Source organism: Aedes albopictus, chromosome 2, assembly GCF_035046485.1.
Source record: "Aedes albopictus strain Foshan chromosome 2, AalbF5, whole genome shotgun sequence".
Classification (NCBI taxonomy): Eukaryota; Metazoa; Arthropoda; class Insecta; order Diptera; family Culicidae; genus Aedes; species Aedes albopictus.
In genome coordinates, this window is record NC_085137.1 from 10,002,645 (window position 1) to 10,019,305 (window position 16,661).

Sequence of the window (16,661 nt, forward strand, 5' to 3'; positions counted from 1 at the left end):
CTGGTATAATGAAAACATGAATTCAGATTGGTTTACTCAAATATATCTAAATATAACAAACGTTGATACAGCTATCAACCGTTGATATAATTGTGTTAGATTTTTGTTATGTCTTTCTGATCGGGTACCGGCTAAAACGCTAGTTCTGATAATTGTCACTGAGTAATCTTCAAAAGTATCAAAACATTACATTTTTAGAGCTTCCACAATATACGGGTGGGACTGGAACAGTAAGCGACACTGTATTTTGTGATACCTACTACCGTGGGGTGCCCTAATTTCGTGCGGGCCCAAACTTCGTTAACTTCTGACATCTAGGAGAATTATTATTTAATTAACAGCGGAATCATCCAAAATTTTCTATAATCACAAAACTGCATTTGAACTCAACACAATTCACAAAAAAGTAAATGAAAAAGTTGATACCGTCGTGCGGGGCTTCTTTATACACTTTTTCATGGTTTTTCAACTTTATGACATTATAACTCCCAGAGTAGTGAATGGATTTCCAAAATTTTTAGACATAATAATTGTGAGTATGTATGTAGGATGTATGCAAAATTTGAACTAAATCCATCAATAAACAAAAAGTTGTTCATACACCAATCGGACACATGTCATATAGAACCGGATGGGGGCTACTTTGGACATTGTTATCTATAATAATACTGCATTTCAAATTCCAGGGTTATTTAGAAAACTACTTTGTACCAATACTGTAGTATACTGTATCAAACATAATTTCAATAAAAATATGCGTTTTAACCTTAGTAAGGTCTTGGGGTCTTTTTTGACCTTTTCCGATTTTCAATTCGCTGTAGGTTTTGTTTCGAAAGGCCTAGGAATCTGAAATTTTCAGACAATTATTTTTTTGTGGAAAACTATCATTTCCATTCATCCAAAACATTGGACGACCCCTAGGGGAGCTCCCATAAAAAAAGTTACAAATAAGACCCTGGGGTCATTTTTGACCCCAAACTTTGAACGGCTCTCAAAAATCAGTGGCTGGGCCGATTTTGATTTTCTTTGGCCCAAATGAAAGCCACACATGTCTAGTTTTCAAAACCCCCGGAGAGTTCCGGATTTGGTCACTGTGGCCACCGGGAACCTGCTTCAACTGAAAAATGCCGCTTTAGAGACCCTAACTTTGGCAAGCTATAACTTTGCAACCAAACAAGTAATCAGGATCGTTCAAGAATCGTTGGAATGGTATTCACGTGGACTTTGATTAAAGACATTAATATTGACTAATTCTTAAGAACCGGTTCCGGAAATCCGGAACATCCGGAAAGTAATGTTTTTCACGATAATGTGCTAGAAAGCACATTCATATTATTTGCAGGATAGAAGTTTTTGCATCAAACTTCTTTAGGCCATAATACAATCTGCCGAGAACTATTTCTGTATGTTTCTGGTTATATCCCGTCCTTCTGGAACCGGTTCCAGGGATCCCACAAGATGGCCAACGAGTTGACTGTAACGAAATTGAATGGTTTTCCACGCTAAACACATCTGCGTTGGTTAAGTCATGATGAAATCTCAATAATTTTACATGCTCCATATTGTTGTGATATGTAAAAATATTGTTGGACATTGTGGTCTTATGTGGCCACCGGAGTGACCACCGGAGAAACCCGTATTGAGGGACTTCAATGTTTTTGCAACAAAGATAGGCATTCGACGGTTCTAACTTCATGATTTTTCATGACCATGTGGGTTCTGGCATTGAAAAGAAGAATTAACCATTCTGGTCTGTTTTGGCCACCGGAGTGACCACCGGAGAAACCCGTATTGAGGGAGTTTCATGTTTTTGCAACAAAGGTAGGCATTCGACGGCTCTAACTTCATGATTTTTCATGGCCATGTGGGTTCTGGCATTGAAAAGAAGAATTAACCATTCTGGTCTGTTTTGGCCACCGGAGAAGCCCGTATTGAGGGACTTCCATGTTTTTGCAACAAAGATGGGTATTCGACGGCTCTAACTTCATGTTTTTTCATGGCCATGTGGCTTCTGGCATTAAATAGAAGAATTGACCATTCTGGTCTGTTTTGGCTACCGGAGTGACCACCGGAGAAATCCGCATTGAGGGAGTTTCATGTTTTTGCAACAAAGATAGGTATTCGACGGCTCTAACTTCATGTTTTTTCATGGCCATGTGGCTTCTGGCATTGAAAAGAAGAATTGACCACAATGGTCTGTTTTGGCTACCGGAGTGACCACCGGAGAAACTCGTATTGAGGGAGTTTCATGTTTTTGCAACAAATATAGGCATTGGACGGCTCTAACTTCATGATTTTTCATGGCCATGTGGCTTCTGGCATTAAAAAGAAGAATTGACCATTCTGGTCCGATTTGGCCACCGGAGTGACCACCGGAAAAAATCGCATTGAGGGACTTCCATGTTTTTGCAACAAAGATGGACATTCGACGGCTATAACTTCATGATTGTGTACTATTTTGACTATTCTGGTCTGCTTTGGCCATCGGAGTGACCACCTGGAGAAACACATACTAGGGAACTCCTATGTTTATTTTTAAACGATCATATTATCTAGATTTATCACCAGAAGCAGTCTTTCGACGGCTCAATTTTCATGCTTCCACACGCGACATACCGTGAGGTCGCCATTCACCGCTCATGCCCCATTCACCGCTCATTTTGGGTCAATCATACAAAAATGATCAAATGTTAGTAAAGTATCGTAACAAAAGTGAATGTAACATGCTGCCACAATCAAAAACTTTCATTTCACCAAGTTTTTATATGGGTGTACCTGAAATCACGTTATGGAAAAAATATTTCTCACACTGCGCTGCAGGACAACAAGGGAACTGTTCAGGGCAAACAGCGGAAAAAATATCCAACAGGTAAAACCCGTTAAAGATTCCATTTTGACAAAACAGGATGAACTGAACGTCATGAATCATCAATACATTGGTAAATAAAAGTTATTTAGTTTTTATAAATGAACAGTTTCTGTGATTTCATGAAAAAATAATCCAGTGAGCGGTGAATGGATCCATTATGAGCGGTGAATGGATGCATGAGCGGTAATAGGAGCCAAGAGATCACACATTTGATTTTTCATTTTTTCCGTTGTAAACATATTTTACAATCGTTTTATATTTTTTCTATAATAACAACATAATTGTTGAGTTGATAACGTAAATTAAAGTGCAATATTCGCAAACGTCGATTTTTAATGTCATATACTTTACGAAAATGCCGTTAAATGAGCGGTGAATGGCGACCTCACGGTATTATCTTTATGCTCAGTTGTTATTCTTATTGTTCAACAAGGTTATTCTGTAGTAGAGGCAATTCATGTTAAAATATACTGCGATTCTTGTAGTCTGATACTGCACTGTCAATGGTAATATGGTTAGTTCGAGAATTGAGGATAGTTTTACTTCGGTTCACAAACAAACCTTTCATCGTATATTTTGGTTAACACCACTTAACGTTTTGGTCGTCTATGTTCACTGTTCTTGGAAATCACATCGTTTCTTATCATTATCTTTTTAGATATGTCCACATTATTTGTTAGTACTTGATATGCTTTCTCCTTTCTTGCTGGCTCTATTTTCTTATACTTACATGAAGTCAGCTTTTTCAGAATGAAAAGTTGTCTTAGTTGGTAGGAGAAGGGCTTTCTTGAGGAAGACAAACAATGTTTCACTTGAATTAGGGAATTATCAAGTTCTGCAATCGAGGAATTCGGTCACAAATATTATCCATTTAGTGAGTTTTATGAACACTTCGCAATTCTTTAATTTTTTTTAATAAAATTAATTCGTCTAGTAGTTTCAACTGGCATACTCTTAAAAGTTCCACGGAGGATTCCTTTCGAGTCCGACTGACATCAAGGTATACAATTAATAAAATGTGCATGCTGCCCAGGGGCAGAATTTCAAACCAAGTATCTCATCAATGAAGAATACAGTCTCTCCAAGATTGCAGAATTCTGAGCTATGAGATTTTTAAAATTTGCGTGTTTACTGGTGCCACCTAGAGGCAGAATTCTGCCACAAGTGTCCCATTTTGTGCAAGTCTATGTCATACTGATCAACTTTGCCGAAGAAACCATCTTCCTAAGTTATTAGGATTCTGAGCTATAAAATTTGCAAGTTCACTAGCGCCACCTAATGGCAGAATTGCGAAACAAGGTTTCCGTTTTATGTAAGTCTATGTCATACTGGTCAATTTTGCTGAAGACACCAACTTTCTTAGTTATCGGGGGGAGCGACACTAGTTTTGCTGAGCCGAAAAACTTCAAAAAAAGTCGAAAAAACCGGTAAACGCCGCCTGGTTGCAGAATTTTGAAACAAATGTTTATTTTTATGTAAGTTTATGTCATACTGATCAACTTTGCCGAAGACACCATCTTTCTAAGTTATCAGGATTCTGAGCTATGAGTTTTCTAAAATTTACATGTTCACTAGCGCCGCCTAGTGGTAGAATTGCGTAACAAGTGTTTATTTTTATGTAAGTTTATATCATACTGATCAACTTTGTCGAAGACACCAACTTTCTAAGTTATCAGGATTCTGAGCTATGAGATTTCTAAAATTTGCATGGTCACTAGCTCCGCCTAGTGGCAGAATTGCGAAACAAGTGTTTATTGTTATGAAAGTTTATGTCATTCTGATTAACTTTTCCAAAGACACCAACTTAATAAGTTATCGGGGGGAGCGACACTAGTTTTGCCAAGCCGAAAAACTACAAAAAAGTCGGAAAAAGACAAAAAAACGGTAAACGCCACCTAGTGGCAGGCAGAATTTTGAAACATGTGTTTATTTGTAAGTAAGTTTATGTTATACTGCTCAACTTTGCCGAAGACATCAACTTTCTAAGTTATCAGGATTCTGAGCTATAAGTTTTCTAAATTTTGCATGTTCACTAGCGCCACCTAGTGGCAGAATTGCGAAACAAGTGTTAATTTTTATGTAAGTTTATGTCATACTGATCAACTTTGCCGAAGACACCAACTTCGTAAGTTATCAGGATTCTGAGCTATGAAATTTCTAAAATTTGCATATTCACTAGCGCCACCCAGTGGAGGAATTTTGAACTTCGCAACTCATCGTCAGTAAGTTATTGGCGTACCCAACAACTTTTCCGAAGATACTATCCTTCCAAATTATCAGGGTCTTGAGCTGTCGCATATCGTAACGTTTGCTTGACAACCTGATATGGTTTCTGTAGTGCGATTTGGCATCAAACTGTTGCTGGTCCCTCTAGCGGCCAAGTTGCCAACTAATCCTATGAACCAAAGTTCTAAATGGTAGATCTTATCAAGCCCTAAAACATTGCCGAAGAAAGTATTGCGCTAACTCTTAACACACCCGAGATACCCCCAAAAGGCCGAAAGCCCATAAGCTATTAGTCTCCTATTAAGCGGATTCCTATTGCGCCCCCCGACCAGTGATCTTATAAGAGTCTCGACTGTATATACAAAGTTATAAAATAGGTTGAAAGAGACTGGCCAGGGCCAGGCATAAAACCCAGTACCCAGGAGTAATCAGGAACATCAAACATCAAACGACAAAGTCCGTCAAATGAATCAGAGCCTTAATTCAATAAAGCTTTCAACAACAGTATAGTAAAATTTCCACAACTGTCGTATACACAATATTTGCGCCGATAAATAAATAACGTATGATGAACATCCAGCTACGCCTCTGACAACATCACGATTGGTAATCCCTAAAAAATTTCTTGCGCCCCGTTGTTGATCCTCATCATCATATGCTCGATCATTATCCTCGTTTCGTTCCAACTACTTTGCGTGGTCTCCCAAAAACCAAACTGTCGTTAATTTATTCTTCATCATCACTTCGTCGTCGTCGTCGTCGCCGTCGCCGTGGATCGAGCCAGTGCCAAAACGAACCAGAATGGTCAATTCTTCTTTTTAATGCCAGAAGCCACATGGCCATGAAAAATCATGAAGTTAGAGCCGTCGAATGCCTATATTTGTTGCAAAAACATGAAACTCCCTCAATACGGATTTCTCCGGTGGTCACTCCGGTAGCCAAAACAGACCAGAATGGTCAATTCTTCTATTTAATGCCAGAAGCCACATGGCCATGAAAAAACATGAAGTTAGAGCCGTCGAATGCCTATCTTTGTTGCAAAAACATGAAACTCCCTCAATACGGGTTTCTCCGGTGGTCACTCCGGTGGCCAAAACAGACCAGAATGGTTAATTCTTCTTTTCAATGCCAGAACCCACATGGTCATGAAAAATCATGAAGTTAGAACCGTCGAATGCCTATCTTTGTTGCAAAAACATTGAAGTCCCTCAATACGGGTTTCTCCGGTGGTCACTCCGGTGGCCACATAAGACCACAATGTCCAACAATATTTTTACATATCACAACAATATGGAGCATGTAAAATTATTGAGATTTCATCATGACTTAACCAACGCAGATGTGTTTAGCGTGGAAAACCATTCAATTTCGTTACAGTCAACTCGTTGGCCATCTTGTGGGATCCCTGGAACCGGTTCCAGAAGGACGGGACATAACCAGAAACATACAGAAATAGTTCTCGGCAGATTGTATTATGGCCTAAAGAAGTTTGATGCAAAAACTTCTATCCTGCAATTAATATGAATGTGCTTTCTAGCACATTATCGTGAAAAACATTACTTTCCGGATGTTCCGGATTTCCGGAACCGGTTCTTAAGAATTAGTCAATATTAATGTCTTTAATCAAAGTCCACGTGAATACCTTTCCAACGATTCTTGAACGGTCCTGATTACTTGTTTGGTTGCAAAGTTATAGCTTGCCAAAGTTAGGGTCTCTAAAGCGGCATTTTTCAGTTGAAGCAGGTTCCCGGTGGCCACAGTGACCAAATCCGGAACTCTCCGGGGGTTTTGAAAACTAGACATGTGTGGCTTTCATTTGGGCCAAAGAAAATCAAAATCGGCCCAGCCACTGATTTTTGAGAGCCGTTCAAAGTTTGGGGTCAAAAATGACCCCAGGGTCTTATTTGTAACTTTTTTTTAGGGACTAAGGAAGGTTAAGAAGGTTCTGTGCTACCTTTGGTATTATGAGCAGCGTGATATTGCTGTATAGATAGCCTGAAAAAAGGGACCATCAATCCTTTATTTAGGTGAAACGGTCATTTACAATGTATAACGATACAAATATTCGATTGTATATGCTACGTTGATACATTTTGAATGAATTGATCAACCCTTTGAAATTTATGAACTGTAGAAACAATGCTTACAGACCAAATGTTCTGATACGTTATGTACATTTTATTGGTTTATTCGATGTTTTTTTTGCGTCCTGACAAGCAATAAACGGTCTGTTTGAAAAATAATTTCAACCAAATGAAGCGAAAACTATTGCTTAACAATAGTCCCAAAGACATCAAACAGATTTGAACCATATTTTGAATTCAAAAAATCCATATTCAAAAGTGTCCAAAGTAGCCCCGCATTTCAAAAGTAGCCCCGCACGACGGTATATGTCAAAGATTGAAAAATAAATTGCAAATATATGCAAAAAGCAGATGCCATATTCAGAGATACGAGAAAAGCAACACTCACAGAAGTGAGCAAGTATTTCGATCTCTACCACCACCACCACCGGTCAGGCTAAGGCCGGGGTGGCCTCTGCTGTACATAGTAGCCGCCTCCATTCCACTCGGTCCATGGCTGTTTGTCTCCAGTTCCGCACTCTGCCACCTAGCTCGCTGCGCTCCACGTCTTCTTGTACCGGTCGGATGACTCTCGAGAACCATTTTAGTCGGGTTGCTATCCGACATCCTGATGACGTGACCCGCCCACCGTAGCCTCCCGATTTTCGCGGTATGGACGATGGTTGGTTCTCTTAGCAGCTGATGCAGCTCGTGGTTCATTCGCCTTCTCCAAGTCCCGTCTTCCATCTGCACTCCGCCGTAGATGGTACGCAACACCTTCCGTTCGAAAACTCCAAGGGCGCGTTGGTCCTCTGCACGTAGGGTCCATGTTTCGTGCCCATAGAGGACGACCGGTCTAATCAGCGTTTTGTAGATGGTTAACTTCGTGTTACGGCGAACTTTGTTCGATCGTAGAGTTCTGCGGAGTCCAAAGTAAGCACGATTTCCTGCCACAATGCGCCTCTGAATTTCTCTGCTGGTGTCGTTGTCGTCGGTCACCAGTGAGCCCAAGTACACGAATTCTTCAACCGCCTCGATTTCATCACCGTCGATATGAATTCGGGGTGGCGGGCGCGGTGATTCCTACCAGGAGACCTTTGCCATCATGTACTTTGTCTTCGACACATTAATGACTAATCCGATTCGCCTGGCTTCCCTCTTTAGTCGGATGTACGTTTCCGCCATCGTCTCAAATTTACGAGCAATAATATCAATATCATCGGCGAAACCAAGCAGCTGAACGGACTTCGTGAAAATCGTCCCACTCGTGTTTATTCCCGCTCTTCTTATTACACCCTCCAAAGCAATGTTGAACAGCAAGCACGAAAGACCATCACCTTGCCGTAACCCTCTGCGAGATTCGAAGGGACTCGAGAGTGTCCCTGATACTCGAACTACGCACATCACTCGATCCATCGTCGCCTTGATCAACCGTATCAGTTTATCCGGGAATCCGTATTCGTGCATAATCTGCCATAGCTGTTCTCGATCGATTGTATCATACGCCGATTTGAAATCGATGAACAAGTGATGTGTGGGCACGTTGTATTCGCGGCATTTCTGCAACACCTGGCGGATGGCGAACATCTGGTCCGTTGTAGCGCGTTCACCCATGAATCCAGCCTGATATTGCCCCACGAACTCTCTTGCAATCGGTGATAGACGGCGGCATAAAATTTGGGAGAGTATCTTGTAGGCAGCGCTCAGTAGTGTGATCGCGCGGTAGTTTCCGCAATCCAACTTGTCGCCCTTTTTGTAGATGGGACACACGATACCTTCCATCCATTCCTCCGGTAATACTTCCTCCTCCCAAATCTTGGTAATGACCCAGTGTAGTGCTCTCACCAGTGCTTCTCCACCGTATTTTAGAAGCTCGCTTGGTAGTTGATCTGCTCCAGCGGCTTTGTTGTTTTTCAACCGGCCAACCTCCTCCTCAATCTCTTGAAGGTCAGGGGCCGGAAGTCTTTCGTCCTGTGCACATACTCCTAGATCTGTTACCACGCCACCTTCGGTACTTGCAACGTCGCCATTGAGGTGCTCATCGTAATGCTGCCGCCACCTCTCGACCACCTCACGCTCGCTCGTGAGAATATTCCCGTGATTATCTCGGCACATGTCGGCTTGTGGCACAAAGCCTCTGCGCGAGCGGTTCAGCTTCTCGTAGAACTTTCGTGTGTCCTTAGCGCGGTACAGCTCTTCCATCGCTTCGCGATCTCGTTCTTCCTGCTGGCGCTTCTTCATCCGGAAGACTGAGTTCTGCCTGTTCCGCGCCTGTTTGTAACGTGCCTCATTCGCTCTCGTACGGTGTTGCAGCATTCTCGCCCATGCTGCATTCTTCTCGTTTTTCAACTGTTCACATTCGCCATCGTACCAGTCGTTTCTGTGATTCGGAGTCGCGAAGCCTAGTGCTGTAGCCGAGGTACTACCTATGGCGGATCGGATGTCCCTCCAGCCATCTTCAAGTGTAGCTGCGCCAAGCTGCTCTTCCGTTGGTAGGGCCACTGCTAACTGCTGCGCGTAGTCTTGAGCTACTTCTACGTTACGAAGTTGCTCGATGTTGAGCCGCGGCGTTCGACTTCGACGCGTGGTGATAACTGTCGAAAGTTTTGAGCGCATGCATACAGCGACTAAGTAGTGATCCGAATCTATATTCGCACTGCGGTATGTGCGGACGTTGGTTATATCCGAGAAGAATTTACCGTCGATTAGAACGTGGTCGATTTGGTTTTCTGTTTGGTGGTCGGGTGATCTCCAGGTGGCTTTGTGGATATCTTTGCGGGGAAAGAAGGTGCTTCGGACTACCATACCACGGGAGGCTGCAAAGTTTACGCATCGCTGGCCGTTATCATTCGATACGGCGTGCAGGCTGTTTCGCCCGATTACCGGTCTGTACATTTCCTCCCTTCCTACCTGCGCGTTCATGTCGCCGATAACGATTTTCACGTCACGCGGCGAGCAACCATCGTATGTTTGCTCTAACTGCGCGTAGAACGCTTCTTTCTCGTCATCGGGTCTCCCTTCGTGTGGGCAGTGGACGTTGATGATGCTGTAGTTGAAGAAACGGCCCTTAACTCTCAACATGCACATCCTTGCGTTGATCGGCTGCCACCCGATCACACGTTGTCGCATCTTGCCCAACACTATACATCCTGTTCCCAGTTCATTGGTGGTGCCACAGCTTTGGTAGAAGGTAGCCGCTCGATGCCCGCTTTTCCACACTTTCTGTCCAGTCCAACAAAGTTCCTGCAACGCCACGATGTCGAAGTTGCGGGGATGTAGTTCGTCGTAGATTATCCTGTCACATCCTGCGAAACCTAGTGACTTGCAATTCCATGTTCCAAGTTTCCAATCGTAGTCCTTATTTCGTCGCGTGGGTCTTTGCCGATTGTATCGAGTCGTATTTTCTCCTATGTTATTCGCAATGGGGATTTTTACGGGTGGCTTATTGGGCCTACGCCAACACTCCTGTCTCGCCGGAGGGCCATCGTGCCAGTTCTGTTTAACGTCCCAACCAACACTAGGACGACCACGCTGATGGGGCTACCACCTTGGATCTACACTGCAAATTTTGTTTGCTGGTTTTCAGCAAACTTTGCTGATTTTTTTTGTGCTGATTTCATTCAGCAATACAAATTTACTGAAAATCAGCAATTATTTTTCAGCTTGCTGAATCTTCCAGCAATTTTGACAGTTGATCAGCAATGTTGTGCTGAAAATCAGCAAAAATTTTGCTGAAATTCAGTAATTTATTTTGCTGATTTTTTTTGTGCTGGAAGCGTTTCAAAAAATTTGGTGTGTAGCTGGGCGTGGTGCAGCGTTTCTTACTCAGCCGCTGGATACCAGAACAGACGCTGTTTGAGCCGCACCTCCTTGGTGAACAGACACTCGGATCGTACCTCCTCAATCTAGCTGAAGTCAGAAGGACAACAGTGCCCAGGCTGCGCTACCAGCTAAGCACACAACTCTTAGCTGGCGGTCATTGTCATCGTTTGACCCGTGGAAGCATGAGGTAGGAACTTGTGAGGACCAGAGCTATATTGGACGCTCTCCTTATCGACTCACCGTTTTGCAGCCGATCTCTACCGAAAGTAAATATTCCAATTTATGTTTGATTATTTCAATTCAATATGTTTTATTATAATACGCAAACAAAATTACCTAAAAATGTTGTTTTCTTATTTTGTTTCAACATTTATGTTGTTGGCGAAATAAGGAACCCACAATTTGTATGGGTCCCTAATTTCGTGCACTCTTTTTTATAACTTTGTTTTAGAGTTTCATGTGTATTTGTAGCCATCGCTTGATTCGGGTATTAATAATAGTTCTAATAACTATTTTAATTGGTTTACGTTAAACTACGTAGAAAGTGAATAAATAAACAAATTTATAAATGTGGGAATACTAAGTAAGTTCGAGATGATTTTATTTACCCAAACATTGGGAGTAGTAGCTTACAGCCGCTAGCAAGTTATTGCCGTAAGCCTTATTGCCAGAACACAAATTTGGAAGACGACACTTTACTAGAACTATCCTCCCGAGGAATGTGCCTATTAATTGCACATAAATTATGTGACATAAATTATGTGACATAAATTATGTGACATAATAAAAAGGTAAAAAGCTACAATTAGGTAGAAAAATGAATTGATTCACATTACTGACTATTAGTAAAGTTAGTGAACATTTGATTCAAATAACAAACAATATATTGTTTGATTAAGATGACAATTAAAAAGCAAAACAAACGTCAAAAATAATAACCCTTAAAACTACAGAAAGATTTTTGGAAATCTTAATGTAAACATCCGGGACGAACGTGGGAAACAGCAAATATTCACACATATTTTGTCACAGACATCGATTTTATCTTCATGTTATGGGTTCATGAGTATTATACGAGTATGCTGCGTTTTGGAAATTAACACATTTAGGCGAATTCTACGTCTTTTAGAGTGAGCGAAATTTGGACCCATTTTGAACGAAATTTGGAACCCGTGCACGAAATTTGGCACTTTGAAACAAAACGAAACTAATGCTGTAACTATCTTGTATAATGTGAAGTTGCCTAATTATATTTTTCTTGGGAGCTACAGTGCCAGCACTAAATATTATTGAAGAAAATAATCTGATATACTTTATGGTAAAATTTCAGGAGCTTATCAAACTTAGAGAATTCTTAAGTGCACGAAATATGGGCACCTCACGGTACGACCCAATACTAAATACTGCACACTTTGCTCAAGTTGACGACATCGTCTAGTCCATCGTGAGTATTGGTCATAGTAGGGGGAAAGTAGGGAAAGGGTCCAGGCTTTGCTTTCAGCTCTCCTGCAGCTCCACCTGGCCACTCTTTTAAAACAAAAAAAATAAATAACTTCTAGAAGGTTCGTTTTAGTAATCACCTGTAATCCCCAGTTGAAACTCTGAAAGAAATTCTTGCGCAATCTCTGGAGGAATTCATGGAACAGTCTCTAGAAAAATTCTTGGAGATAACTTTGCAGGAACTTCCAGATAAATTATTTATGGGATCTCTAATAACATTTCTGGAGAAATTGCAGATGGAATTTACAAAATCATTTCTAGAAGCAATCTCTAGAGAAATCTCTTGTTAAATTACTGGATCCTTGGTCAGATTTTCTAAAAATATAAAGTTCAATTTTTGGTGAAAATTCTGTAGATATTTTTAGAAGAATGAATTGATTTATTGAGGAATTCCTAGAAGAATCTCAGAAGGAATATGAAACATGAAAAACCTTGATATGTTTGAATGCGATTGAATTTGCCTGTATAAATATACAATAACATGCAACTGTTACAGATTCTGCGACAGAAATTGTGTCCTAAGCGAGAGCTGAAATTGGATGTAGAGGAAGCAAAGCAGGTCAAGATGAAAGAGAAGAAACTGAAGAGTGTAGCAATGAGTCAACAAACTAGGAAGGTAAGTTGTGGGATTTGAAAATTCGAAGATGTTTCAACAAAATTCTAATGAACAATACTGTTCAAATTCCAGAGAGCAAACCACAACCTGAGGTGCTCTGTTTGCCTGAAATTCTTCAAATCTCGATCCAGCCTTAAACATCACCAGAAGATTCACATCGGAGTCAAGAATTTTAAGTGTAAAATCTGCAAAAAGACTTTTATGACAAAAGGTGGTCTAGGAGCTCACCAGATTACCCACACCGGAGAGAAACGTTTCGAGTGTACCTTCTGCTCGGCACGCTTTCGAACGCAGTATTCGCTGGACTATCACGCGTTCACGCACACCCAACAGGCAATCAAGTGTGACTTGTGTCCGAAGCTGCTCCCATCGCTTCATGTCGTAAAGCTCCACGTCAAAAGCGCTCACATCAAGAAGGAACCATTTCGATGTCAGATTTGCAGAAAGAGCTTCAAAAAGAAGGAAAGTTTAAGGCACCATCTGAAGAGACACGACAGTCTGCCGTGTAAGGTTTGTGGAGAGATCTGCAAGGGGCGGGAAGCTCTCGTTCAACATAGGAAAACTGTGCATCGAGTCGTGAAGAAAGCTGCGGTAAGTAAAGTTATACCTAGTTGAGCGATGACAAGTTTTATGATTAACTCCTATTCACTATTTTTTTTTTGAATCTCTTTTAGCCGTTAATCTGCGAATTGTGTGGCAAATCGTACGCCACGGTATCGTCCCTGTGCACACACCGCGCCACCCACAAGGAGTATCAACGCTTCAAATGTGACCAATGCTCTAAAGCGTTCTTTTTCAAGGGACTGCTGGAAAGCCACATTCGGGTAGAACATCAAGGAGAGCGTCAAATCTGTCCCATCTGTGGCAAGTTGTTCAAGTATGGGACGGATCTGCGACGCCACCAGAGGCAACACAGCGAAGAAAAACCCTTCAAATGCGACCAGTGCCCGGCGGCATTCCGGCATATGAGCAATTTGCGTAGCCACAAAGCGACGCACAGCAAGACGGTGTATCCGTGCGATGTCTGCCGGAAGGAGTACCGATCTGCGGACGGATTACGAAAACACAAACGAACTCACACGGAAGGATCCCGCTTCCAGTGCGAGATTTGTAATCGAAAGTTCAGTCAAAAGGCCCCTCTGGTGAAACACATGACAATTCACACCCTAGATCGACAGCTCAAGTGCGTGGTTTGCGAGCAGATCTACTACAAGAAGGTCGAGTTGATCATCCATCAAGCAAAAGAACATCCCAACCATCCGTTGATCGGTAAAACGATCAAGGTTCACACTTGTAACATTTGTGGCGTGGAGTTCACCAAGAAAAATCTCCTGGCGCAGCACGTGGACATCCACGGAACCGAGTACAAATTCAAGTGCGAAATGTGCGATGATCAGAAGTTCAAACAGAAGGCTGGACTGAGGCACCATTGGAAACATTTTCACCGGATAGAACCTCCAAAGCGAAATTTGGCTAAGAAGATGAAGGCAGTTGATACGGAAATGAAGGTATCGCTTTCGGGAGAGGTTGATAATCGGTTTGAGACCGTAGTTCAACCGACGGATATTTCCAATTGATTTGAGCGGTTTATTAAACACTTGTGGAAGCAAAGCCATTGACACGATTCTATAGATAGTAGGTAGAAGAAAGAAAGCCAGTTAATGAACTACAATTAAACAGTTGACCTTCCAGTTCGAAAAGATTTTCGACCTTATGTGGAGCTCAGCTACACACGGTGCTGCAAGGTAATTTGAATTTATTTCATGCTGGTCTATATATGATGACATGTTATTTTTTTTTATTTAGGTACAGAAGTTCAGTTTCCAACCGCAGTATAAATTGGATAAATGTGAAGCTGATCAAGCCGGTCAAAAAGTCTCGCATTTGAACGCTTGGGAATCAATGTTCATTAGCAATGTTTATCAAACTACCAAAAGCAACAATTTTATCACATCGTATCTCTTCAATCTGCTGTATACGACTGTCAAGTAGTTTCTATTCTCCGAACGAGCTCTTACAGCGTACGGAAATCCAGTGTTATCAGCCGGGCCCGTCTTCGTAAAAGGGAAAACATCACATCCGCCGGAATCGATTAACAGGTATTTTTTATGAGTTTTGACGATTGCAAGTATGAAGTTGAAATTTGTGTTGCAATTTATGTCGCTCGTCCAAGACAAACATTGTCGTTCCGGTATCATCCGGGTACTCTGCAAACGGTTCTGGTGAATGAACACTTTCTGAATTTGTGCATACATTCATTCCTCAAGTTTGTCTTGCCAGATCTACTAGTGACTCGCATACAAAGAGATGTCCCTGAAACTGTCACCAGTCTGAAGTCCATCACCACTCACCATCAGTTGGACAGACATCTTCAACCTCGGCTGGTCTTTCTCGTAACACTCTGCCTAACCCCTCTAGAAGATCACTGGCTATCCAGTGGAACGTAAATGGTTATTATAACAATCTAGCAGACCTTGAAATTCTTGTGAGAGAGCATGAACCTATTATCCTGGCAATTCAAGAACTCAGCTGCGATCGGTGTTCAAGCAGAGATACCTCACCATGTTCTTCAGCTGACAACCGATCTACCTATAGTAAGAGTCAAAGGCATAGCTTTCCCTCTAACGGTTATATCGGGCTATCTTCCCAATGGAAGTATTCCGGATTTAAAATCAAAACTCATGGACGTAATCCGAAACCTAGATACACCAATCCTGATCATGTGGGATGCCAACGGCCAGCATTCTGAATGGGGAAGTAATACCTCCAACAGCAGTGATTTACTACTGGAGATTGCAGAAGCCTTCGAATTAGTCATTCTAAACGACGGATCTCACACATTCACCAGAGGTCAGATAAGTTCAGATATTGACGTCAGTTTAGCCAACCCATGTATATGTAGTTAATCGACTTTTCAAGGCAACATCTGAGGATCCAATGGGAAGTGATTATTACCCGATCACTATCCTAACCGATCACGTCGTCCACGTTGGAAATATGAACAAGCAGATTAGCATCAATTCCAGGAATCAATAAATTCGATAATTCTCAACTCAGCCGTGGACAACATGGATGACTGTCTAAAGGTTGTCAGAAATCTGCAGATGTGTTAATGCTTCGAACGGCAATATTTTAGAGCGTATGGTGAACCGCCGATTAAGTCGCTTCTTAGAGGATAATTAACTTCTCGACCACCGACAACATGCCTTTCGTCCTGGGCATGTTCTTCAGGACGCAATAAACGAAAGCCTTCATGCTGATATTGCCTCACTAGATCAGGGGAAGGCATATAACCGTACCTGGACACCCCGAGCCATTCGTCAGTTGATTGAGGCCTGAGAGGCCACATTCTCTTCATTTTGAAAAACCTTTTGTGCGGCAGGACTTTTGAAGTCATAAGTGGTAATAACTACTCCTCCATCCGAGCCGAGGAAACAGGCGTCCCGCAGGGCTCCGTGATTGCGGTTATCATCTTCCTGGTCCTCATGAATAGGGTCTTCGAAACGCTACCCAAAGAAATTTATGTCTTCGTTTATGCAGACGATATTGTGTTGGTTGTTATCGG

General features: G+C 41.9%; 1 protein-coding gene across 1 annotated transcript in view; it reads left to right on the forward strand.

Moving 5' to 3' along the window:
• The window catches only part of LOC109429860 (zinc finger protein 91-like), a 35,815-nt gene that overhangs the window by 5,727 nt on the left and 13,427 nt on the right, over positions 1–16,661 (forward strand). The window contains exons 3-5 of the mRNA XM_062847529.1: positions 12,977–13,096; positions 13,169–13,687; positions 13,771–14,633. Coding sequence (XP_062703513.1) covers positions 12,977–13,096; positions 13,169–13,687; positions 13,771–14,633 — 1,502 coding nt within the window. The remainder of the gene's footprint in view (positions 1–12,976; positions 13,097–13,168; positions 13,688–13,770; positions 14,634–16,661) is intronic.